Source organism: Strigops habroptila, chromosome 1, assembly GCF_004027225.2.
Source record: "Strigops habroptila isolate Jane chromosome 1, bStrHab1.2.pri, whole genome shotgun sequence".
Lineage (NCBI taxonomy): Eukaryota > Metazoa > Chordata > Aves > Psittaciformes > Psittacidae > Strigops > Strigops habroptila.
The window spans coordinates 17,727,844-17,751,696 of NC_044277.2; the positions used below are offsets into that span (position 1 = coordinate 17,727,844).

The 23,853-nt window shown below is 41.0% G+C and overlaps 1 protein-coding gene across 7 annotated transcripts; it reads right to left on the bottom strand.

Annotated features, from left to right (window-relative positions):
• Positions 1 to 1,725: 1,725 nt before the first annotated feature.
• EBAG9 (estrogen receptor binding site associated antigen 9) lies at positions 1,726 to 19,765 on the bottom strand. 7 transcript variants are annotated; one of them, XM_030477380.1, is made up of 8 exons: positions 19,602 to 19,741; positions 14,352 to 14,525; positions 13,337 to 13,434; positions 9,947 to 10,025; positions 9,632 to 9,790; positions 7,549 to 7,656; positions 6,469 to 6,560; positions 1,726 to 2,261 (listed from the first exon to the last, which is right to left on the bottom strand). In XM_030477380.1, the coding sequence occupies exons 3-8, from the start codon at positions 13,417 to 13,419 to the stop codon at positions 2,141 to 2,143; spliced, it is 642 nt and encodes a 213-aa protein (XP_030333240.1). In that variant the 5' UTR covers positions 13,420 to 13,434; positions 14,352 to 14,525; positions 19,602 to 19,741; the 3' UTR covers positions 1,726 to 2,140. The 7 variants fall into 7 exon arrangements, with proteins under 7 accessions (XP_030333240.1, XP_030333263.1, XP_030333254.1 ...); XM_030477403.1 differs by having other exon boundaries at positions 9,947 to 10,071; XM_030477394.1 differs by lacking the exon at positions 19,602 to 19,741 and adding an exon at positions 18,544 to 18,886.
• Positions 19,766 to 23,853: the final 4,088 nt, after the last annotated feature.

Here is a 23,853-nt window from a genome sequence, read left to right on the forward strand (position 1 = left end):
GCAGGGACGTGGAGGGAAGCACGGCAAAGCAGCGCGCAGCTGCAGGAGGGCTGACAGGCGAGAGGGTGGCAGCACCCAACGGCTTTGAGAGTGGCTGAAGGCTCAAAAAACAAACACACATTCGTGATGCATTCAGGGGCTTTGGTTCTAGCTTTTTATTAACTAGCCCATGTTTTACTTTTAAAATAGTATTTATTTGCATCTATTTTACATTGCCTCATAAACAGCAATAGGAAGCACTAAACTGATTTTTTAAAAGATGAGATGTAGCTTCCAACAGGTTTGACCTTAAGATGGCAACAAATACTAGGTTTCCCTGCCCTCCATCAGCAGTAGTGAGAGTTGTGACTTGTACCTCCTCTCATCAGTGTGGCTCAAAGGACAGACATGGGTTATTAAAGCTTATTGACAGACTCTGTCCTTATCTCCCAGCCACCGCCAGATGCTATAGAGGTGTGCATGAGGAGCAAACTCACTTGCCATGCTGCTGTTCAGTCTGCCTGGGCTGCAGCCATCCATCCTGCTCCAGCCACAACACTTATGCAGAAAAAACGAACAAAAAAGTGCATATTGTTGCCCTTTAAAATGTATTTTAAAATGTGACATTCCTCAGGACTTATTTCATATCTGAAAACTGCCGTCAAATCACTGCGCTTGTGCAAGATTTTAAGCAGCATGACAAGCATGCTAACCATTTTTAAAACCTCTTCTGTGAGGGACCAAGCCCACTGAAGGTTGCTCGTACTGTCATTTTCTCCCTTACTTACCTTTCAAGCAAAACTTGTGTCAGAACCTACTAGAACTTAGTTAAGAATTCTATTCTTCCAGGTAGGGATGATCTGGTCTGACAGCCTTCCGCCCCTTTGCACTCCTTTACAACTTCACTGCTCCCTGGATGCACGGGGAACAAGTTTCAGGCACCGAACTCACTGTTTTCACTCATCTGTCACAGGTAAGAAATCCATACAACCCCCGAACGCAGGGATAGCAGCATCCACACAACAGAAGATGGAGAAGGTATTCGCTGAAGCTTTGACGTGGATCTAAGAGCCACACAGACCCCCCCTCCTCGTGTACACCTTCCCTTCCAGCAGACATGAAACTTCCTTTCCTCTTTAAAGCACTGCTGTTTTCTACTGTGTATCTACCCTGCACACTTTACCAGAGGAATTCCAGTGTAAATACACAGAGTAAGTGTACAAAAATGGAATCTGACAAGTGTTGTGAACTGAACTGAGACTTTTCACACTTCGCTTTATTAACAGGACACAATTTTTTTCAATTATACTACTTGTGCAACAAGTATAAGGTGAGGGGTTTTTTCCTAACTGTAGGAAGAATTTCTGCTATAAATACAAATTTACCACGATAAGTAAGCGATGAGATGGCTCCCCCGTGTTCATATCAGCCTGCACAAGAAAGGAGCAGCGTGCACTGCTGTTGCGTGGTGATGCCACTGCAGTGTCATGTGTAAATGGGTGCGGAGGCACAGGAAGCTGCAAGTGACAAAGTGACAATAAAGCCACTTCAGTGTTCAGCTTCCACTTGTGCTCTACGATAGCATAATCTACCAGGAGTACATTTAGAGTCACAGGTCATCTATAACAAGTGCTTTTCTCCTGCACATGTCAAAATATGATCACCCATGGAAAACGCTGAAGTATTTATAAATACTTTTATAAAAAGGCAAAGGCAGACATTCTTTACCAGGCAAGAAGCAAAGGGTTCTTTAAAACTGTTTAATTACATGTTTCAGGTAAGCACAGACAATACAGTAGATTTCCCACCACTGAATATTTACATTCTTTTCTCTAGGCTTGAGCTGTTCATTAAGAATGTCTTTCAATCAACATCCCTGCTCAATCACTTCTGCTGCAAAGAAGGGCGCTGGAATAGAACTATTGCAGGAATCGTGATTCCATCAAGGCATGATTTTCTGTGGGCTTTTTCTCCTTTAAGAGAACCAACTAGTAGTTCAAGGTATTTTGGGAGAATCCTGGATTCCAAGATGACCTGAAGAATGCACTGAAACCAAGCAGCATGTTGAAGTCCTAGAAATACTTAAAATCAATACCAATATGTATGTTTTAGAGCTGAAATTCTCTTCTTCACTGGCACTGCCGTTGATGCCTGGTTTCTGTTAGGACAGTTTTACGCCAATTTTGTTTTGTTCCTTTTTCATTAGCCTCTGGGCCTCTTTCTCCATTTTCTTCCGCTGCTGCTCTGCTGCTCTTTTTTCCCTTTCTGCTATCTTCTGTTGTCTGTAATTAAAGAAAATGGGAATTGCTAAATAACAGGAAACCAGTTTTTAGCATGGTCATACCTTAAGTTCCCATCAATAAATAGGTTGTTACAACTAATCAAACAGAGCCGCACTTTACTGTAGTTGGGCTCAGAACAGTTATTCTTTTATTGTGCTGAAGTCCTTTTTTTTCTCCAGATTAATCTAGTCTTAGGCAGTAATATTTGTTAAATTATTTTCCAATTTAAAAGCCACTCAGTTCCCAAAGACTGAGAGTTAAGAGAATCAGTGAGAGTATATGACTAATATAAGGCTATTATAAGGCCTAGAGCTATTTAGAAAAAAATAAAAAGCTATCTAATGCTTTGACTATTATGATTACCTGTTTCTTCAAATTCAGACCAAAACAATTTGACTTGCCTAGAACACTAACTGAGGTCCCCCCTTCCCTCAGCAGAAGCATCAGTAGTTATTCTCTTGGTAATGCAAGTACGACAAGTATTTCCCTCATGATCAGGCGAGATGATAACTTCTGACACTGCCTTTCACATGCTCAGGATCTGTGTTGTACTCTTGTGTTCAGTACAGGAATAAACAATAGTCTTTAAGAAAATGAAATAAGAGTTCTCACCTGTGCATCCTTTTGGCATTATTCCTCATCACTGCTATAAATCCCTGGACATCACTATGTGCTAGCTCAAAGAATTTGTCTACAGAAAAAGGTTTCCAATTTCCACAAATAGAGAGCTCACTAGAGCAAAAGGCAAAAACAACGCAAAATTCCACTCATTTTGTTCCCCCACTACAGCTACATCACTGAGTGGCGCAGGCTCAACAACTGGATCCATACCCCAAGTGGCACATCACAGCTCTCTCCCCTGTATTGCATAAGTAGTATTAGAATGGCGTATGGTCACTCCCACTTTTGATTCAGTTTATTAGATATTTAAGATTTGCTATGTAGCCTGCAAGAGGACTGTAAAAATAAATATGAAGCTTCATTAACTTGAAAAGCTGAAATTTAACACAGAGTCAGTAGAATTGCTCATTAAAAGAGAACAAAGAAAGCAAATTGACAGGGCAGTAAGGTGTTAACTTTCAATGAATCTAAATTACCTGTGCACATCCACTTAAATGTGTAAAATATACAGAATTAAAAGGATCATCATCTGCAGCAACCCTCTCTGGTGGATTCCAACTATGCACAAAATAAGCACAAAACTTCAAAATATGAGGTACAAAGACTACGCTATCTTTGTATTGACAGGAGAAAGATTGCACTTACTTTATACCTTCATTGTTTCCCTTGATTATTAATGGCTAGAAGTTTTCCTATACTCTATTAAGCTGCTTTGCTGTCTGTCAGGGAAGAATGCAATTAGCCATTCAGATCAGGATCTACCTTCCAAGTTAATATAAGCCCAAATGTTGGGGTATTTTTGAGATCATGACCCACTATTCTAAGTCCCACCAGAGAGCAGATCGCTGACAGTGCTGACGGTTGAGCATATGCAGAGGAATAATATTTGCCACTTTACAGCAGCAGATTTTCTTACATTCGCCACACCTCTGAACTGATGCAGAAGGGGAAAAGCTGCATGTACACCAGCCAGCATGTTAAAGAATTCCAAAAAGCTACATGAGGTGCTAAGCAATGCTGCTATTCATTTGCAATTCTGAAGTGAGGAAAGTCATACCAGGTCATGTTTCTTCTCCCTACTAAAAACTGCATATTGCAGAACGCTGCACGGAGAAGTGGTTTCCGCGCCCTCTACTGGCTGAGTAGTTTTACTGGACTTCAGTTATGCCCAGATGAGAGACCTTCACGTCACGTCAAATGGAGGAACTGAAGTCACCAAAAAATATAAACAAGCAGCTTGCTGCAAAGTGATTACATTTCCACTGCTCTTTTACTCGGTCAACATTCAAAACATTGATCTCTATTCCAAACTTCCTTTCTCAATGGAAGAAAAGCACATGACAAACTGCAGCCATATCTGACGCACTTTTTCTGAGTTCCAAAGCAAGGAGTTCAGAGGGATTTGGATGGAATGATACAAGTTGTTTAAGCCAGGAAAGTATTCATTCCTTCCATTTGGTCTTTTACTTCAACACAACTAAAAATGTACCAGCATTTAGCTTAACTGTTCCCAATGGGAAAAACCAACTTCATTGGTATTAGAAAGTCTAAAGGTGAAGGTGGGCATCTACAATTTGCAAAAGAAATGAAGTTCTAGCTAACTTCAGTTAACTGAAAATCCAGTTTATCATCTTCTACACCGATTCCCCACTGACTGGAAAATTTCAGTGCATCTCAGCCCAGAACGTGCTGGGAAGTGAGGAGAAAGCCCCAAAGGCAGACTACAAGAACTTCTCAGGCACTAATACTCTACTCCTCAGCACTATCTTTCAGCATGCTTTGATTCCAGGAAGCATGTGGCTTACTGTGCATGCTTATTTCAACTGTCAGGCATAAAACTCACCAGAAAGGCCACAGAATCCAGTCTTCTCTGCTATTTAGCAGGCCACAGCCCATTTTTGCATGATTGATCTGTACTCCATTACTACACAAAAATTACTCCACTCTAAGATACTTCTGAATGCTGAGCACCAAGGGGTATCCAGACACCACTAGCTAACGGAGACCTTACTTTTCCTGCACATTCATCCTCAATAGGCACGGCTGGAGTACAATCAGCATTAACTCTTTGCAGGGTCAGGGGCACTCTGTCCCCCATGTAGCAGTCTGAAATCTCCAGATCATTTTGTAGACCAAGATGCAGTCTCCTAGTATTAAGAAGAAACTCCAGATGACTTCCTTACTACAGTCTGTTGAAAGCAGAGCCAGGCCTGTCACGTACTATACTTAAGTTTTATGTTAAATGTCAGATGTTAATTATACCACAGATGTCTACTGCAAGAGAAACTGTAAGCCCTGAAGGTATTTCCTATCAATCTGGCTAGAAATCAGCCAGCACTTTCCCCAATTACAGAAAAACATTGTAATTTGGTGTGTCATGAATAAAACAAAGTTCAGTTTCACACAGCTGGGATACAGCTTACACAATGATCAGTTGTACCGAGGTGGCCATTCATAGCTGGCCAAGCAGTACGTAATACAGACAGTTACAGTTCTGATCATGTTCGTTCCATGTATTTGAAATATTCGGACACATACACATCTCTTCTAAAACCAGTAAAGTTTGATATTTTTAGTGGAGCTGGAAAAGAATTCTATGAAAATTAACCACTTGAGCTGAAGCCTTTCAATAGTCAAGGTGCCAGGCTGAAATGGTTAGAACAGCTTCAACCAAACAGGATGACACTTGGAAAAATGGAGCTTGTGAGAAAACTAGTAGCTGGTCTGTGTAAGACAAGTCCCTGCTTCAGAAAGTTTGAATACTTCTTTTCAGCACCCTAAAAATGTCTGTAATTGAATGTGGCAAGGGTTAAGTAAAGTACAACACAGCTTCTGCAGTCAGCAAAAGTAGCTGGTTCATTTCTTCAGTTAAAGAAATCAAAACAGCATTTTTCACTGTTTTTCATTTTCTTCGTCTGATGTACCATAGATTAAGTCTCAACAGATTTCACTTTAGAGATCAAAGATCTTACTGAGCCTACTGATACACTTTATGGGAATAGGTATTATCCTTAGAACAAAACCAGCCCCAAGCCACATCATTCATATCACAAAGCTCATACTCCTGCGATCCATTAGTGAAAGACGAGGTGAAACAGCTTCAGCACTGGTTAAAATAAAATCAAACCCAAGATGCTGACCGGAGCGCACACCTAGAGGTGTCTGATTAAGTTTACAAGCATATTTGCCTTATGACCTTATTCTCACATGTGAGGCTGCTGCAGAAGAAGACTGACAGAATTAGAATTGCTTGAATGTATTACTATCATTAATGCATCAAAAGGGTGCTGGTGACTTCCCTATATTCTGCTGGTTGAGAAAAGTAAACTTCCCCAAATATTAGAATAAACAGTTGACCAGAATGCTTTTTTGCAGATTTCCCCTACTATCTCATCTACTCAATTAATTAGATCCAAAATGCATTCTGCCAAGTACCAGTTACATAAAGCTCTGATGCATAAAAATCATGTATCTTAAGACTTGTTTAACAATTCTTACCCTTATCAGAAAGGTTACAACAAACCAACCTGCATTTGAGCCTTTCACACATAAAAAGTTTACATGATGTTACATTATTTTCAGTTACCTAAGAACTTCTTCTGCCTGCCAGGCAGCATCTTCCTCTTCTTCCCAGGCATTAGTATTTTCTTGCCAAGTATCCAAGTCCCCCAGTTCAGGCTGAAACAAAAGAAAACATGAAAAAATGTGATAAAATGTTTATTTTTACCTTCGATGCCTCAGACTTCTAGAAATATCTGAGATATGATGATACTTCTCAGCTGATTGTCTATGCTTTTTCCTCTTCTCTTATATTGACTTTTTCCAGTTAATTGTTGGAGGTTTGTTTGGGGTTTTTTTTTATTGGTGGGTAACAAAGGAAGGAAGGAAGTACTGGAGTGCCTTTTTAGAAGGAGAAGATAAGCTGAGCAGCTGAAATGAGTAGAAAGTATATTTCTGGAAGTTGCATGGATAAACCAACATGTACATCCACATGTTGGTGTGTCCACTATCGCTTGAGTGCTGTTCTTCTTCACTAGAATTCCTTTCCTGAATTATTTTCATTATGGACAGTCTAAGGAAGTGGTATGACCCTTCTGTGCACTATGTTAACCAAAGCAGAAGCAACATTAAAGAAGGCAAAGGGGAAGAGAGGGAGAGCATCTCCCTCTAAGTAGCCAGGCTGTTGGTTAACTAGTCTATTTTTAAAAAGGCTGAAGAGCAAAAAATCAGGAGACTGTTAGAATACAATCCCTACAGAAAAGAAGGGAAAAGCAGAAAGTTAAAAATGGGACCAAGGTAACCAGAAGCTTTCAAAAAGAAACAAACAGAAAAGCCTTCTACCTTTTTGTTAGGAACTCACTGTGTAGAATAAAAAAACCCCAAACGTATAGCCCATTGCTTTAGAAGATTCACAAGTATACAAGTGTTTGGAAGCTTCTTACCTTTTTATCACTGATCTGTTAAGTTTCTCAGTAGAATACATTAGTTAAAATTAGATTAACTACTTCGTTGCTTCGAACCAAATACTCAATTTTAAAACAATTTACGTTACTCCACAACTATTCCTCTTGCTTCCCACAATGCAGACCTTAGGCAGACTATTCATTCTCTTACAGAACAGTCATTTAAATGTCAAGTATAAGATCGATACTTAGAACATACTTACAGACTGGTGAATAAAAGGAATATCTTGTGTAGCTGCTAATCTGCTAGAGAATCCCGTGTTTCCCTCTGGTATCCCAAAATTTAAAGGCTCTCGTTTTTTAATAACTATCTGAAAATATTGAAAAAAAAAAAGGAAGGAAAAGTGAGTCAAAGCACTGCACAGGTTCCTCGGTGATCATCTAACTCTGTGCCTGTGAGGATACAGATACACACCACCACACTGCCTCAAACTTGCTCAGGCTCTGGAAGCTGTACAGCCAGAGGAACTGGTATGAAGAGAAGCTAAACGCAAAAGACACAAATACTCCCTCCTCCCCCTACCAGCTTTTTCTTAAGTCATATGACTTAATGTGACTCAATCTGTGATTACAGATCAAATAGACACATCTCCCTGTACTCATACAAGCTACCAATTACATGACATATTCCTTGGATAAACCCTGTTTCCATGAACAGTCACTGTGTGATACTACCCTTGAGGATAGTGCTGTCTGCACAGCTATACTGCTTTGGAACATGCAGCTCTCTTAGCTACTTCAGTAGCATACCTGTGCAGACAATTTAAGTTTCAATACCTGCAATGTAATTCACTATCACATTAACTGGTAAAGCTCTGTACTGATTTGGCTAAAAACATGCACTAATGCTTCCCCTAAAAGGCTTATTAGAAAATTCAAGACAGTTGCTAAAATCATGCATCCCTTATGTGTCTGGACCTCAAGATATGAACTTACTTATTTCATTTAGCCTACTTTACACTTCTGCCAATTCCAAAAGAGGCAGATTCCCAGATCCACTGACTGTACAAATGCTACTACCAATGCAAGAAAAAAAACAGACTAGACCATCTTATTTAGCAATGAGAGACACCGTTATTTGACTGAGGTTCCATTTTCATACGTGGTAGATATGAGTGGTAACACGAGTAGATTCCACCTCCGATCTTGCGGTTCCAGTCCAGATTTGGTAGCAACAAACATGAATTCATATTTGAGGGTGGCAACAAGGCAAAGCTAGCAGGAATGTTCTTTACGGTGCCTGCAGTCACCCCTAAAAGTACATTTAAGCCAAACCCAGGATATAGTACTCAAGCAGCATGAGCTCTTCTCGAGGAGAAATCTACCTCTCCAGTGGTACCTCTGCCCCCAGATTTCGAGAGATAAAAATCCTTCGCAGAATTTGTTCCACAGAATACAGCAGATCCTGAATGCACAGAAAACTGACCCCAGTATCATCTCCAGTTCATAGGACCACAGGAAGATTCAGGCTGAAAAGGGCCTCAGGAGCGCTGAAATACAACTTCCTCCTCAAAGCACTGTCAGCTCCGAGGCTGATGAAGGTACTCAGGGCTAATCCACCTGGATTTTGAAAACTTCCAGAGATGAAGCCTGCACAACCTCTCTGGTAATCTGTTTCAGTATTTGACTGCCTTTGTTGTGAAAAAGGTTTTCCAACTGACTCAAAGTGCTGTAAGTACCCAGCTGGAAGATTTCCACATACAAACAAATCTTGCAATTACCAGAAGCTTAATCAGCATTTATTTACAGTGTCGATGCTCTTGTGGATATGCCCTTCTGTCTTGTCTCCATAATAAAAATGGGTATCTGAAGAGCAAGCTATTCTGAAATATCAGCTTCCTAATTCCAGCCTCCCCAATATAACTTGGTGAATGGTTCTCTGAAACAGCAGTGCTGCTACCTCAAACTTCAGTACAGCATGACATGGAATGTCTCTGTTCAAATAACGGAAGGGTATAAGCACAAGTATCTTAGTGCAGTAGTTCCATTTTCAGAACTTGAGAGTTCTCACATTATATTTTCCAGAGCCCTCAGACTATAAAATTATAAGTTTTCAATAATGTTAAGACTAAAGATGTAGATATGAACTAGCATCACATTCGCTAAGATCTCAAAGAGTCAGTATTTTTAACTGGACATGTTAGACTACACATCAGCACCTGATCTCATTTCAATAGGACAGCTTAATTTTACCAGCAGCACCTTCCCTAAGTTGCTGATTTATTTATAGCCTATTTTAAAGGAAGGTAAACCCTCCGTAAGCACAGTTGAAAGTGCAATACTTACTTTTTGAGTTTTTCTTATAGTTGGCGTCATATCTTTGAAATAATCAGGTTCCATTTGTTCCAAAGGATTCTGCTGAGCAGCCACATTACCATTGCCACCTTCAATCTTCACACTGGTAGGTGCATCTTCATCCCATGATGACCAGTCTTCTACTTCAGGCTGAATAAGAAGTATATGGTACAAGTTAATATTATCTGTGAGTAAAAACTTGTCTGTCTTTATCTTGCTAAGATACGTACTTAATGTTATATAGGATTGGTGTAATCACTCTGCTAAGTGATTATTTATTAAGTCACTTACTGCTTAAGCAATTACCTGTTTAGGAACAGATGAATAATCCACTGTGGTTGGCAAAGTTATTTGGTCTCCACTTAACTTTCGCCCTCTTCCAGACCTGAAAGAAAAATGTAGGATTCCTCCAAGCTCTGAAAACATGAGCACTAAGTTTAAAAAAACCAAAAAGGAAGTCTGAGAACAGCACTGCTGAATATAGTCATGGCTAAAACATTCAGTCCTTAAACTACTTTAGTATTAACTACTGCCAGTAAAAGTTTGCTAAACGAAGGAATTTCATCATGAATTTAAAGTGGTGTTTACAAGAATTTCCAATTTACTTTTCAAACTGCTGTGGAAATACAGGAGAAGCAATTTTAAATTATGAAAATGGACAAATTAACTCCATTATTTGCATATAGACAGTTCCCATTTTTAGATTGTCAGTGCTTATAAAGCAAGCACTATTGATCTACATTTGTTCAATGATAACCATTTCTACTGTAAACTGAGAAATATTTCTACTTGTCTTAGATGTTGTCTGACAAACCGCTTTCTGAGCTGCTTGATTTGAAAGCCCCTCTAAAACACTTTCCTTCAAAGTCTAAACAGAAGTACTATGAGATTATGCAAGTCAACAGCTTCTGTTCAATACATGCTTCTACTTACTTACACAACAGTTTTAATTAAAGCATTTCAGCAGCTGCATCAAATAATTTTCACTGAACACTAATGCAAATAAAGCACCTAGATGTTTACTTAATGACACCATTCAAAGATCACAATAATAATTAAAATATTCTTAGCTGACATTCAGTATATTTTAAAACCTTACAACACAAGAGAATGAAATTCAGGGTCACACTCTTTTTTTTCCCCAAGTTGTGCAATTTCCTATAGCAAGATAGTCATGTAAATGACTTTATACAGCTCAGAAAACTTAAGTGTTATTTATTATTACTGATGAGAATAAAACTGGGAAACTACAATTTTGAGTTCACACCCATTAGTTTTACTATTATAGAACATTCTACCATTAACTCAGAATAGCCAAATTGCTTGTAATACCACCTCCGCTGCATGCCGGTGAGTGATTAGATATATTTTCTTACTTCAAGCCCAACAGATTCTTCCTTAAGATCAGGTGCTATCATCAAATATGCAAGTTTTATATAATTAACTCTAGCCCCCTTAAAAAACTGTCCCTTTAAACTGGAAGGCAACAGTCTAGGGGTAAAGGAAGGTGAAAATGCTGTTTCTTCAAACGCATTAGAGACTTCTGGTTCTGGCTGACTAGATTTAGCTGATGTCTCTAAAGGAAACCCAAGCTTGGAAACATCCTTCAGACCTGTACAACATATGTATCTTTAATACTATTCTAAGCCATCACTTCTGCAATTATATGTATTCCCCTATTTACAGGATATAGAAGACTCCAGGAAGTGGCTTATAACAAACATTCAGCTAGCCAAAATGATTACACCGACACCACCTTCTCTTATACAACATGGGAAAGAACATGCTACACAGGGCAGCACTGAGGAAGGCTATGTATCTCCACTTCTTTTTCTACAAAGGGAACAAGATGCTGCTCTTGGGTTTTGTTTCTCTTTACTAATTAGCAGTATGCAGATTTCTCAGCTGGAGAAGCCAGCTAGAGATTTTAAACAGAATAAAGTTTCATCCTTTTTTGTATTTATATATTTTATTTTCTGGAAGCAGTGCATTCAGGCAGGCTTTTATATATATAAAACAGAAAAAGTTTTAACTAACGAGATGACTAGTACCACATGTAGGCTTTACGCTACTAGAAAGATGCATGATCTCTACAGGTACTTGTTTAAATGAAAACCTAATGTAAACTATATAATCTAAATAAGCACAAGTTCATAATCACTGAATTAAAATGCATGTTTAATTAAATCATGTTTGCTGGTTATCAAGCACACTCATGTGCAGGGGAGCATTACAGGAGAAAGAAATGACCAAGCTATGCTTTGCAGCTAACATTAAACAGGAGAAACATCTGTAGTTAATGGACTGAACTAATTTCATCCACTGACTTGCTTATGTGAAAGATTTTAAATTTTCATTCTTTCAACTAACTGCTATTCACAGAAGAAAAGTTCTTTTTACTCCCAAGCAGTTCCTCAGCTGTTAATTTCAAGGATTTGGTTCATTCAGAAGTTGAAAAACTGAGGAAAATACTGTCATTACACCTACTAAACAATTATCTGCTTATAAAAGCTAGCTTCACACTTAGAGAGATGAAGGGTCTACATAATACAGAAGCTACCATCAGCTCAGTGTTTTGATTTCTGTTAGAACTTACACGACAAGTATTCTTAATTTAATTTGGAATTGAAATCACAGAACTAAGGCTGACATCTATACAGTTGTATGCAGCATTAAAATATATCTTTTTAAAGCTTCACTAGATCTGTAGTGAATTTACCAGCCAGTTGAGAGCTGCCTCTTATTCTTGGGATAAGTAAGGTGAACAGGGAATAAACATTTAATTTGTGTCTACCACATATTCTGCATATGCTTTAACCTCACTGGCAAAGTAGTAGCCATCATACACAAAAGGAGAAAACATTTCTCTAGACGGCTATTTGTTTATGTAAAACAACATTCTCTAAGAGTGGCAAGAAGCAGCAGTACTTCACATGACAGCAGCGCTGAGATGTACCTCAGGTAATCTGCTACTGTTCTCTTGAACTCTGCTAATGTACAGCTGTAACTCTTGAGGGCTTTTGAATGCTTCTAGGTACTACACTACTATGTTCATGGGTCTACAACTCAAAAGATCACTATGTATGACTTACAAGAGTAAGCAAAAAATAAGCTATGTTCATTAAAAAAAAAAAATCCCAAACGAAAACCAGTTTCCTTGAACTTTAATCACTGTCCTCCAAACTTCTGAAGGAACCTTCAATAGGCAGAAGAATCTGAAGTTTCAGGCAACTGTTTCTTGACAAAGCAAGATTAGAATCACATATTTATAATGAAAGCCTACTGACTGATGACTGGATGGGTGCTGCCATTAATCAAATCTCTTAAAAAAAACAAAGTATCACTTGCCAAGTACTTATAAAAAATGCAGAGAACAATTTTGCTTTAAGTTTGACACAGGATATTTTTAAAAGGCATTTTTAAAACCCTGTCATAGCTGTTTAGAAAACACTCATTAGAGCTATCATTCGACGATATGATAGCTGCATAACTCACAACTGCACAACGTAAACTTTTGAATTCTGAAGGAGTAAGAAGATTAAAGCATGAATTTGACTTAGTTTTTATCTGTCCTGTTTTGCAATTAGTAAAATCAGAACTGGGAAAAGTGGCAGGTGGATGTTGGGAGAAGGAAAGAAGTGCAAGAACCTATAATTAAAAAAGACAAGGTAACCAAATTAAATCACACGTGTTTACCTGCATATTAACTTTTTAATGAAAGAAAGCACTGCTGCCAGGCAAGTACAGATTTTAAAGAGTCGAAACTGTGTTATGGCCATGGCGAGAAACCCTTCCTGCAAAAGAAAAGAAGTTAGATATAGAGGATTATACATCTTTACATAGTTCTTAAAGTCAACTTCTTAGCTGCTGATAAGCAAGGAGAATTCTATGAAACTATATTAATGCAAGAAGAGAGAGGAGGTACCTGGAGCACAGACACTACCTACCTACTATCAGGACATTTCACTGGTATAAATAATGCAAGTACTGAATATATACAGCCTTTACAGAAACAGCACATAATCATAGGTAAAGTCACAGTTAGAAATACTTTTAAAGGGGAAGTGGGGGCAACCAACTGCAGTGACTGTACAGCTGCAGTTTTATACACTAGCAATGGCACTGAACACTAGCAATGCAAGAACAGAATAATCATCAGAAAGAAGCTCACATTTGCATGAGCAAGTCTTGCATACACAAATTATAAATTTAGTCATTAAACCAAAACCCAAAATTAGCTGTTTAAGTCTAGCTTCCATTTTGATGGAAATGTATGATGAGAACAAATATTGTTTATTTTAGAACCAGCGTCACTGAAAAATCATCAGCAAAGAAAGACTCTGTTCAACTTGTGTGCACTATCGCAGCAGTTAACCCCTGGATCTATCAATATCCCTGTTCCAGACTGGATCATGCTGGCAAACCCAGCCAAGAGAAAATAATGACCTTTGGCTGAAGCCATTTAGGCTTCTTTCAGTGTCAATTTGATATTCTAGAGAATTCAATACTCAGTATTTCACACTATTCCAACAGATTCCCTTACACAGGTACAGATTGAGCCAGAATAATCTACTGTAATTCAAGGATCCTTCTTCTCTCTTCTAGAGGTGAACATTGCAGAGTAAAGAATAAGAGGTTAGGCTTCACGAATAGCTTTTCGTCATATATGTCTACACGTGTAACAACATTTTCTGTTGCAAGTTTAACGTACCTCCTGGTGAGAAGAGAAGGCAGCCCTGTGACATTTTCCTCAGGCCATGAGTACTCCATGGAAGGACAGCTTGATTTCAAATATGCTATGGCATTTAAATCACTTTTTATATTCCAGGCTTTAAGTTAGGAAGTCAGGAAGGTGGATCATTAGGTAGGCTGCTCCAATACTGCCCTGAGGATTTTATTAAAAAGTACATAATGGGATTTGTGAGCTTCATGGAGCTTATTTTTTATTGGTGCTCATTTGTTAGATAATATAACTAAGTATTAAACACTATTTAAATATAGTCCTGGAAATACCTAAGTGCAAAACTAAAACCAAAACAATACTCACATGTATCAGTTACATATATATAAATATATATATGTGTACGTATATATATAACCTCAGTTTTTCAATTAATCTCCATTTTTTTATATATGAAATTGTATGCTGCACTGACTTAACAGAAACAAAAGCAAAAAAAAAACAGAATCCACAAGAAATCTTGTCTTGCAAGCTTGTGAAGTCCACTGCTGACAAGAGTTAGCCACCAGAAGTCAATCCTTTTGTCCCAGGTCATTCCTATACATGAGTGACTACTCTTCCAGTACCACCAGTATGCCTGTTTGGCAGGGTTCGATAGCTACCAGGTAACTTGTCCCTTTCAATTTTCTATTTGTCATGCAAAAGTTTCTGAGATGAGACACACAATCACATCATGTATTTGTGTTAGAGCTGCATTTCACTTCAACTCTGGCAGCGCTAGGCCCTTCAAGACAGTAAGTACTGTCTGGCCTGCCTCTTCACCGAAATTTGATTGCAGTCTTCCCAATCAAGTTAAGCTCTGGACACTACAGATTCTATGTATGATGCAGTACCAGAGTTTTGGCAACAATATGCTGTCAGCTAGCCATAGTAGTATTAGCAATCATCTACCTTTAAAGAGTACTTTCATCAGTGTAACCAGTTTTTATACTGCTAATTCAGACATGAAGCAGTATATATGCATTAGTTTTAGCAATATGCTAAAAGTTGTTTAAAACAGAATTGTGACTAAATTATTGGCTCAATATTAAGACAAGTCAAACATTCTCCCCAGTGGCTGAAGTAGCATTTGAAGCATTTGCAGTGTGGCTCTAAGGACAACACTACCCAAAAAGAAAAGTTAAATGTTAGCTAAAGGTTTTGAGGGGGTTTTGGTGCCTTTGCGGTTATGTTGGTTTGGGTTTGTGTTTTTGGTGGATTTGTGGTGGTTTTTTGTTTGTTGGTTTTTTGGGGGATTTTTTTGATTTAGTTAATTAATTTTCTCAAAGGTAAAGAATCTTATATTCTGAAGCAGTTACATGAATAAATATGTACACATGGAACCTTAATATTTCTTGAGTTCACTGCAAACTTAATTCCCCTGATATCACTACACTAAACCTGTGTAATGGTAAACAATTGTGTAAACTTTAAGTGAAACAAAGTGTTCATTCTTTTCTTGTCCATCTTTCTCAAACACTGGAAAGAAGCACAGCCATGTATCTTCCTCATCTCATGAATGGGAAAAAATACTGGACCGTGGAATGCTAAATGGCAGGGCCACAGTCTTCTTTCCTTTCTTCTCTTAAGCCTTTCCTTGACAATCAATCCCAAAAGGAACTACAATTACATCGGCAGCCAACTATGATGCAGGATGGCACAGAGACATATACAGTCCTAGAACATTTCTTAACAGATGGCAAAGGTGAAACTCTAGACTAGAATTCAGGAAATCTGTTAGGATTTGTCTATCAGCCTGATACACTGTTGTGCATATCACGCCTCATGCCTCAGCTTCCCCTTTGTAAAATGAGATGGAACTTTCCTTCTCCCATTATTGAGATTGCTTCTAATGTATTATATTTATCAGGCTTCCTGTCAACTGAACTTTTAAGTTCCATTACAACAGAAAGCAAATAAATCAGGACATGATTCTCAATTAATTTGGTTCTATCAGTCAACGCAACAATTTTGTAACAGACACTCAATTTAGCTGGAGTTTGACTTGTGTAGCTCATACTGCCTTTATTGGTAAAAAAATCACAGCAGTTGCTTACATGGAAAATGAGCACAGAAAGGATTAAAGCACAGCAGCAGTAAGACGTTAAACACATTAGACCCAGATCAGAAGAATGAGGCAACTCATCCCTGAAAACATTTTATAGATCCATAAAAGAAATACAGCAAAGGGAGGGAAAGTTCAGAAGTTTACTGAACTGAAATATTTCTTGATTGCTTTCAGCTTGCAGCAGTGGCCTCATTAGAACTCTGGCACCTCTGACTTCACTGACACTAACCCTCAAATCATCCGTGGCACACGTAGTCCGAGTCAGTTAGCTGTGGTACAATAAGCAGGACTCTCACTGGCCATCACTGTACAATGAGCAGGTTGTCATGTGGGGAAGCACTTCCTCTTTCATACCTAATTGCACATACTTAAATGTGCCACTTAAACACTATTTCATATGACAGAGCCAATTGTAAAATACAGTCACTTTGTGGCACTGAAAATGCTGCAGAGACTTGTTCTCTCTTAGTGAGCTCAGCTCCTACTGTCAGTGAAAAAGATGTTAAAACACTCAACAGAGCACCTATCCTCCTCACCTCTGCTCCTCTACAATGAGGACTGATTGTTACTGTGTAGTTTTCTTTAGGAGTCACCATCTTCAAAATTTCTGCCTTAAATTACCACTGCTTTCCGAATTGATTATATTCTCTTTCACATCAGCTTGTCTGTGACTCTGCAATGAATACATGAAGACACCTTGGTAACAGTGACTTTAACTTACATTAAACACAGCTAGCTAAATAGACAAAGGATGGCATCTAAATCGAGACTAAAAATAACGTGTCTGAAACTGAAAGGTTCCCTGCCAACTACACATTTACATAAGTAGCCACAAAAAAAGCCTCACCCTTCTAAAGCAAAATGAAATGTTCGCTTCCTAGTACAAAAGACTAACATGGCCTTAAGCGCTTACATATGTCAGCACCAAAACTCCACAAAAGCACAGCTGAACCAGTGTGTCTTCACTAGCAAGCACCGTAAGATTAGTCCAAAGTTTCACTGGTAAGGATAGGATTTCTTAGAAGTTCATTTTGTATGAAATTTTACAAAAGTAGAGTGGCCACATCTGTACAGGCACACCACCATGCAGATGCCCAACTACGTTTATAGGGAGATGGAATTTTATGAAGGTTACTAGACAGAGCTAAAAAACCTGTTCGTTTTCAAGCACACAAACCCTCCTCAAAATCATGTACATAACAGGATGTACAAAGACTTTCTGTATTTTAAAAAGGGCAACATAATGATTCAGGAACAGCATTCAGTCAGGTACTGAAAGACACAACCAGCATCTCCTGCGTTTCAAAGAAAGAAACCATGAGTCTGTAGCCTAATGAGGAGGTTCCACTCTCCTCTTCCTGGATGATTTCTGTGTTTGTGGTTTCGTTTGCTTGTTTGTTTTATCACTTCATGTAGAGACATAATATTTGGAACACAAAGGCAGAAGGAAAGAACTTGTCAATGTCTCCAACACTGAGTTGATAAACGGATAGGTTAAATGGCAGCATGACTGAACTCTGAAGCCATGCTACTATGGTATGAGAGAGAGAAGCAGAATTCAAAGGAAAGATGAGGAGGCACCTCCTGTCTATCTATAAGTAGGTAGTTGGTGGATGTCTGTATAGGTACTGTAGTTCTGACACTAATCCTCCAGGTAGCTGGGAAAAGACTACTCTGCCTGTGAACTAAGTGATCCAAGGTGCTCAAACCCAGCAAGAGATTTCAAGACTAAAAGGAGCTGCAGAAGATGTCAAAATTCAAGAAGGAATGTGTGCTTGCCTAATTAAAGGCAGTAAAAATTGGTGCATGCTGGCAATTACCAAGTTATTCCTGGACACCCAACACTCCACTACACGACATAGAGTTTCAACTTCTTTTAAAGCGTGCTACTCCCAGACCCACAAAACTTTTATAGTAATACCACCTCATCTCACCCCTTCCTCTCCAAGAAACTAAATATAGTTCCAATCTTGTTCACGTGAACTCGTGAAGCTTTCTGTTCTGAATTAGAAATTCTAAATTCTATATACAATCCTTATCTATATAAACCACAGCCTTCTGAAAACCAGCATACAGAACACAAGGATTGAAGTCATGCAATCCCATAATACTTACTTCAACTTTGTTCACATTTGCAAGAAGTCTTTGACATAATGCACTAATTCACAACACTAAGAAGTTCTCAAGCACAGAACCACAGTTCGAGACCCCAGTTCTGTTCCAGTCATTATTAGTCATCCTGGACTTTAGTTATCTGTAGCTACATGGAAAGCCAGAGATGAAAAATTAACACACCCTCATTGTTAGCACCATAAAATCATCTTCTAACATCTGCTGTCTCGACAACCACCCGTTATTTACAATCAAGATACACTACAAGACATACTGTCCAAGATGGCTTAAAGAAAACTCTACAAAGCATGTCTGTACTTCCAGAAGGACTACAAAGCAGCAAGCTATGCTGTTTACATTATATGTGCAACGCAGACACATTGAGAATTCATGACCATGAAATAGTGCCCCACCATTCTACAGAACAGCCCGGCCTCAAGGGTTTAATTAGAGGCAGCACCGAGGCCAGACGGCAGCACCTAAGTTTTCTATGACTTGTTACAGATACTTAAGTCTTTCAAACTGTACTAAGCAACTTTCACGTTAACTTTCATGCAATTTGTCAGTCAGCATAAACAAAGGAAAACCTCACACTAGGTAACCCCAAGCAGCGCGGTCCCACACAGCCCCGAGAAACACCGGGAAAGGTTAAACCCGCCAGCTCTGACAGGACGTGCCCCCCTCCCCTTTCCCCACCGGGTGCCAAGCCCCCCGGCCCCCAAACGCTGCCGATCTACTCGTCAGTCGCTTCACGCTTTGTCCAGCCAGTGAGGTCCCCCCGCCCCGCCATGCCCCGCACCGAGCAGACACGGGGCGGCCGCGGGCCCCGTGCTCCGGGGCAGGCCCGCCGCCGGGCGAGGCCCGCGGGGCGCAGGTGCGGCGGCGGCTACACGGCGTCCCGAGCACGGGGGGGAACGGGGCGGGGGCGCTTCTGGGGGAGAAGCAGGAGGGCCTGCCCTAAGGCAGGAGAGCGCCGAGGCCGGGCCCCCTGCCCAGCCACACCACGGCGGGGCGAGGCGGAAGCGGGCACATGCAGGCGAAGGACGCAGGCCGCTGCTCACCTGCCCGTCGCGGGAGGGCGCTCCGGGGGGCGCGGGGCGTCGGGGGCCGCTCCCGCACCCTGCGCCCTGCCACGGCCTCCCCTCATTCAAAGCCGGGCGCGCACCGCCGCCTCCCGCGCCGCCATGTCGGCCTCCGGTCACCCGGGAGACGGGCCCGCCCCTTCCGGCCGCGTCCCTTCCCCGCACGCCGCCAACCCGCGCGGGCGCCCGCTCTAGGGGCTTCCGCCCTGCGCCCGCTGCCGCCGCCGGCGGTGGCGGAGCGAGCGGCTGCTGAGGCGGCGGCGGGGCGCCTCCGCGGGGCAGCCCCGCCGGCAGCCCACGCCCTCTGCCCCCTGCCCCAGCCCGGTCCGCTCCGCGCGGCAGGGCCGCTGCCGGGCCCCGGGGGAGTTGGATACGGGTCTTTGTCAGCTCGGGGAGCTGTGATAAAAAGCATTGGTCTTTAATAAATCAGGGTGTGCATACGTGATTGTAAAGGTATCCCTGTGTGGTTGGCTACACGCTGAGCTGTACGTTTGGAAGCTGCTAAAAAATGCTGTCTGAAGTAGCTGCTAACAGGGTGTAGCCTTGGCTGGCAGCGCCTCTGTTCACCCAGATGCCGCAAGAAGTGCTTGTGTGTGTTAACTGGCCGGCCTCCGGGCACGGTTTGTTCATTCCCTGACGATGTGCAGAAAAGGGAAGGAGGGAGATGTCCAGTAATGTGTGATTTTCCAGAGCTCTGTATATGCCTCCAGCCGTGTTGCATCTGACAATGCAATCCAGTCAGTGGATGAGGCAGGCTGCCCCAGCTCACTGGGAGGCATTGTCAACTTGGAAGGCAGCTCTGGTACAAAGTCCCTTCAAATCCAGACCAGTTCTTTCTGCTCTCTTTAGATGCCTTCCCTTACAGACTTCCTGCTGTGTAGCTAACCTGTTAACTGCTGTTGTACTGTTGGCTCGGGCAGTGAGGACATGGGTGCTAGGAAGGTGGTTCTTATTGGGAGGCCCTGGTGCCGAACAGGGTTCCTTTGTTTCTGTGTTCTCATGTCCCAGCAGGCACTGTAACTGCGTTCTCCAACTCTTTGTCAGGAAGCAGGGGCCAGAGGGACAAGGAGCCAAGCATGACATGGCTGGTGGCAGGGCAGGGGCCTCTCCAGCCAGGACCTCAGCAAGGCAGGCTGGCGGCAGCTCAGGGTCCAGGCCAGCAGACAGTTTTCTGGCGATAAGGCAGACCTGAGGACAAGCCAGGGAGCCAATCTACTGGTCCAGGATCAATAGAGTCCATAGCGAGTCAGGGCACAGCAGTGGCTGAGCTGAAGGGCAGCTCTCCTGCAGTGTTGCTCAGGTGGGGACTGATCTTATGCCTGCAAAACCTGCATTCAGTAAGAGAAACTCAATATATGCAATGCTGGTTTTAATTTTAAGCACCATTTCAAAACCTTTTGTGCAACAAAGTGTTAAACGTTCAAGGACAGTTTTCTGTCTAAAGCAGAAGCTGAAAAATAATCTTCATCAGCATTCACACAAAAAAGCGTGGCACAGTGGGAGAGGTCAGATTATGAAGATAGCCAGAGACATTTCACACTCACTTTGGCATTACAGTCTATGTACTCAATAGGGAATATGCCACAATGAGAACGAAATGTTTTAAAATATGTATATAAACACCCACACTTAATACAAAAGCTGCCATAGTGGCTCGCCCACACTGTCACCCTAAATGCACAGCAGACCTGTGTGTTTCTGATGTGTTAATGGGAAAAAACCCTAAAAATTGGCAGACCACAGATGAAGAATAGCTGTCTTCATAAAAAACATAATTATGCAACTTCAAATTTAGGAATAATATAAACATAATTTCAAAAGAAATGTTTGCAGGGATAAATACTTTTCTGTTCAAAAATGTTGTTAGCTCTTAAGTTTTTAACCTGGAATCCCTTGGAACAATCAGTTTTCCCAAAGAGCTGGTCTTAAATCGTAGATAATTCATTGCCACAGCAAATGTAGTACTGCTACAGTAAACTAATAAAGTTTGTTAGGGAATTACATTTATTTTTTAATTAATGCTTTTCTTTTACAGATATTAAAGATTAAACATACACGTGACATGACCTGACAGTTTGCAAGTTTGCTAGTGTCAGTTCTTTACATACAAAGCAGTTTCCACCACTTCATGGTTGATAGTTCCACAGCCACTGGGTAGAAGCTATCTGATACATTTGTGTTTCTATTTAATATCTCCATTTCCAAACATAAAAAGGATACAGTCTCTCTTTCAATATGAATTCTTCCTCTATTATCTGTGCTTCATTTGCTTGTGTGTTCTCTCACTGTTCAGCCATTTGTTAAAGCTATAAATAGCTTTTTTATCTAAGGGTGCCTTTCCTCAGTTACAGTCCTGTTGAATTGTGCAGTAACTGGAGTTTTACATTTGCAGAAGAGATTTTACCCTGGACAAGTGTTTGATTCTGGCCAAAGTAAGAGTTTTCATAGTTTCAATCACAGAAAAATTGCAGGCTTTTACTATAAAATTCACAAGTAGATTTCTATACTGCTGCTACAAATTCATGTTCTGCTTTTTGAAATTTCATCATTAACTGTCTCAAAACTCTAGACGAGAGACATATTTTCCATTCCTTTGTAGCATTACTGAGCACCTGGTTTTGGTAAAATCTAAGTATTGTCCAAAGAGTTTGCCTAAGTTTAGGCAAGTGTGTATTCTAGCGTGTATGAAAATCTGCCCCTTTCCCAAGTAAGTAGGCAAGTAGTCGTGAAAGCCTCTTTTCTCTCTAAAGGTCTTCCAGGATGAAGCTCTGCTCTCCACTGCCTCTGCCAGCATACCTTAAATTCCTTCCCTCATGCACATTAAGGCTTGAAATGCCATGCAGAGGGAATTTCCAGACTGGTGATCCTGGTGAGAGACCTTTGTAGAAAAAATAAAAACCCTGACTTTTAACAAGCATATAATATATAAAGGAAATCATATTTGAAATTGTGAAAAGGTGCACATCCCAAGTAATCTTTTTGGAAGCAGTGGCCAAGAGATGCCAAAGAGCAGCGATGACTGCCTATGTCTTCCTGAGCTCAAAGCAGACTTTCTGCTGGACTGGGCAGTTCTTGTTGCTCCCTGGGGAGTGATCTAGGGGTTCCTTCTCCTTTAGCACCTCTGTGTGAGGCACTGACCTTCACACTGGAGCCCAGCCAGCTGACAGGACTTTCTGTGGTCAGCCTAGAGGAATACCCACCTCAGATTGAAAGAGGCTGGTTGTTTTGTTCAGTGCTGTACAGAACTTAAGAGGTGATAAAGAATGTGTGACTTTAGCCTCATGCTGAAGAATTTCTACAAGAGACAATCCTGGGTTCTCTGCTGATGGCATCAGCTCCTCCTTCCTGGGGTGTTTGTGTATTTAATGGGATGGGTTCATATCATAGAATCATGGAATATACAGAATATACATAAAAAGGACATGGAGCTGTTGGAGCGAGTCCAGAGGAGGCCACGAGGATGATAAGGGGGCTGGAGCACCTCCTGTATGAAGACAGGCTGAGAAAGTTGGGGCTGTTCAGCCTGGAGAAGAGAAGGCTGCGTGGAGACCTCAGAGCAGCCTTCCAGTATCTGAAGGGGGCCTATAAGAATGCTGGGGAGGGACTCTTCATTAGAGACTGTAGTGGTAGGACAAGGGGTAATGGGTTCAAGCTTAAACAGGGGAAATTTAGGTTAGATATAAGGAAGAAGTTCTTTACTGTGAGGGTGGTGAAGCCCTGGAATGGGTTGCCCAGGGAGGTTGTGGATGCTCCATCCCTGGCGGTGTTCAAGGCCAGGTTGGACAGAGCCTTGGGTGACATGGTTTAGTGTGAAGTGTCCCTGCCCATGGCAGGGGGGTTGGAACTAGATGATCTTAAGGTCCTTTCCAACCCTTACTATTCTATGATTCTGTGGTTCTATACAGAATCGATGCTAGGAGGAGGTACCAGAACCCAGTTCTCCCTGTCCTTGCCAGGCGAGTGAGCCAACCAAGAGGCTACAGAGCCAGGCATCCTTTGGCTCTCTCAATTATTATTTTTTTTTTTTTCACAGTAACACAAGTGAACAGCAGTATTGGAGTTCTTCTTTTCCCCAGGACTTGTGAGAGAAAAGGCAGTAGCTTGTCAATAAGGCTTGTCTGCCCAGGAGGCAGAAGATTTAAAGTGACGAATTACTTACATTTCAGGAGGTCGGGAAGGAGGTGCACAGCCCATCTCTTTCCCGAATAAAGAATTTACTAGCTATTTGGGT

Excerpts from the sequence above, each read along its gene's own strand:
- EBAG9 (XM_030477362.1), bottom strand. The coding sequence starts at position 19,687 with ATGAGGGGAGGCCGTGGCAGGGCGCAGGGTGCGGGAGCGGCCCCCGAC. Across the intron at positions 9,791-9,946 it reads ATTCATCTGTTCCTAAACAG|CCTGAAGTAGAAGACTGGTC; the intron begins GTAATTGCTTAA and ends CTTCTTATTCAG. Across the intron at positions 2,262-6,468 it reads CAGGCAGAAGAAGTTCTTAG|ACAACAGAAGATAGCAGAAA; the intron begins GTAACTGAAAAT and ends CTTTAATTACAG.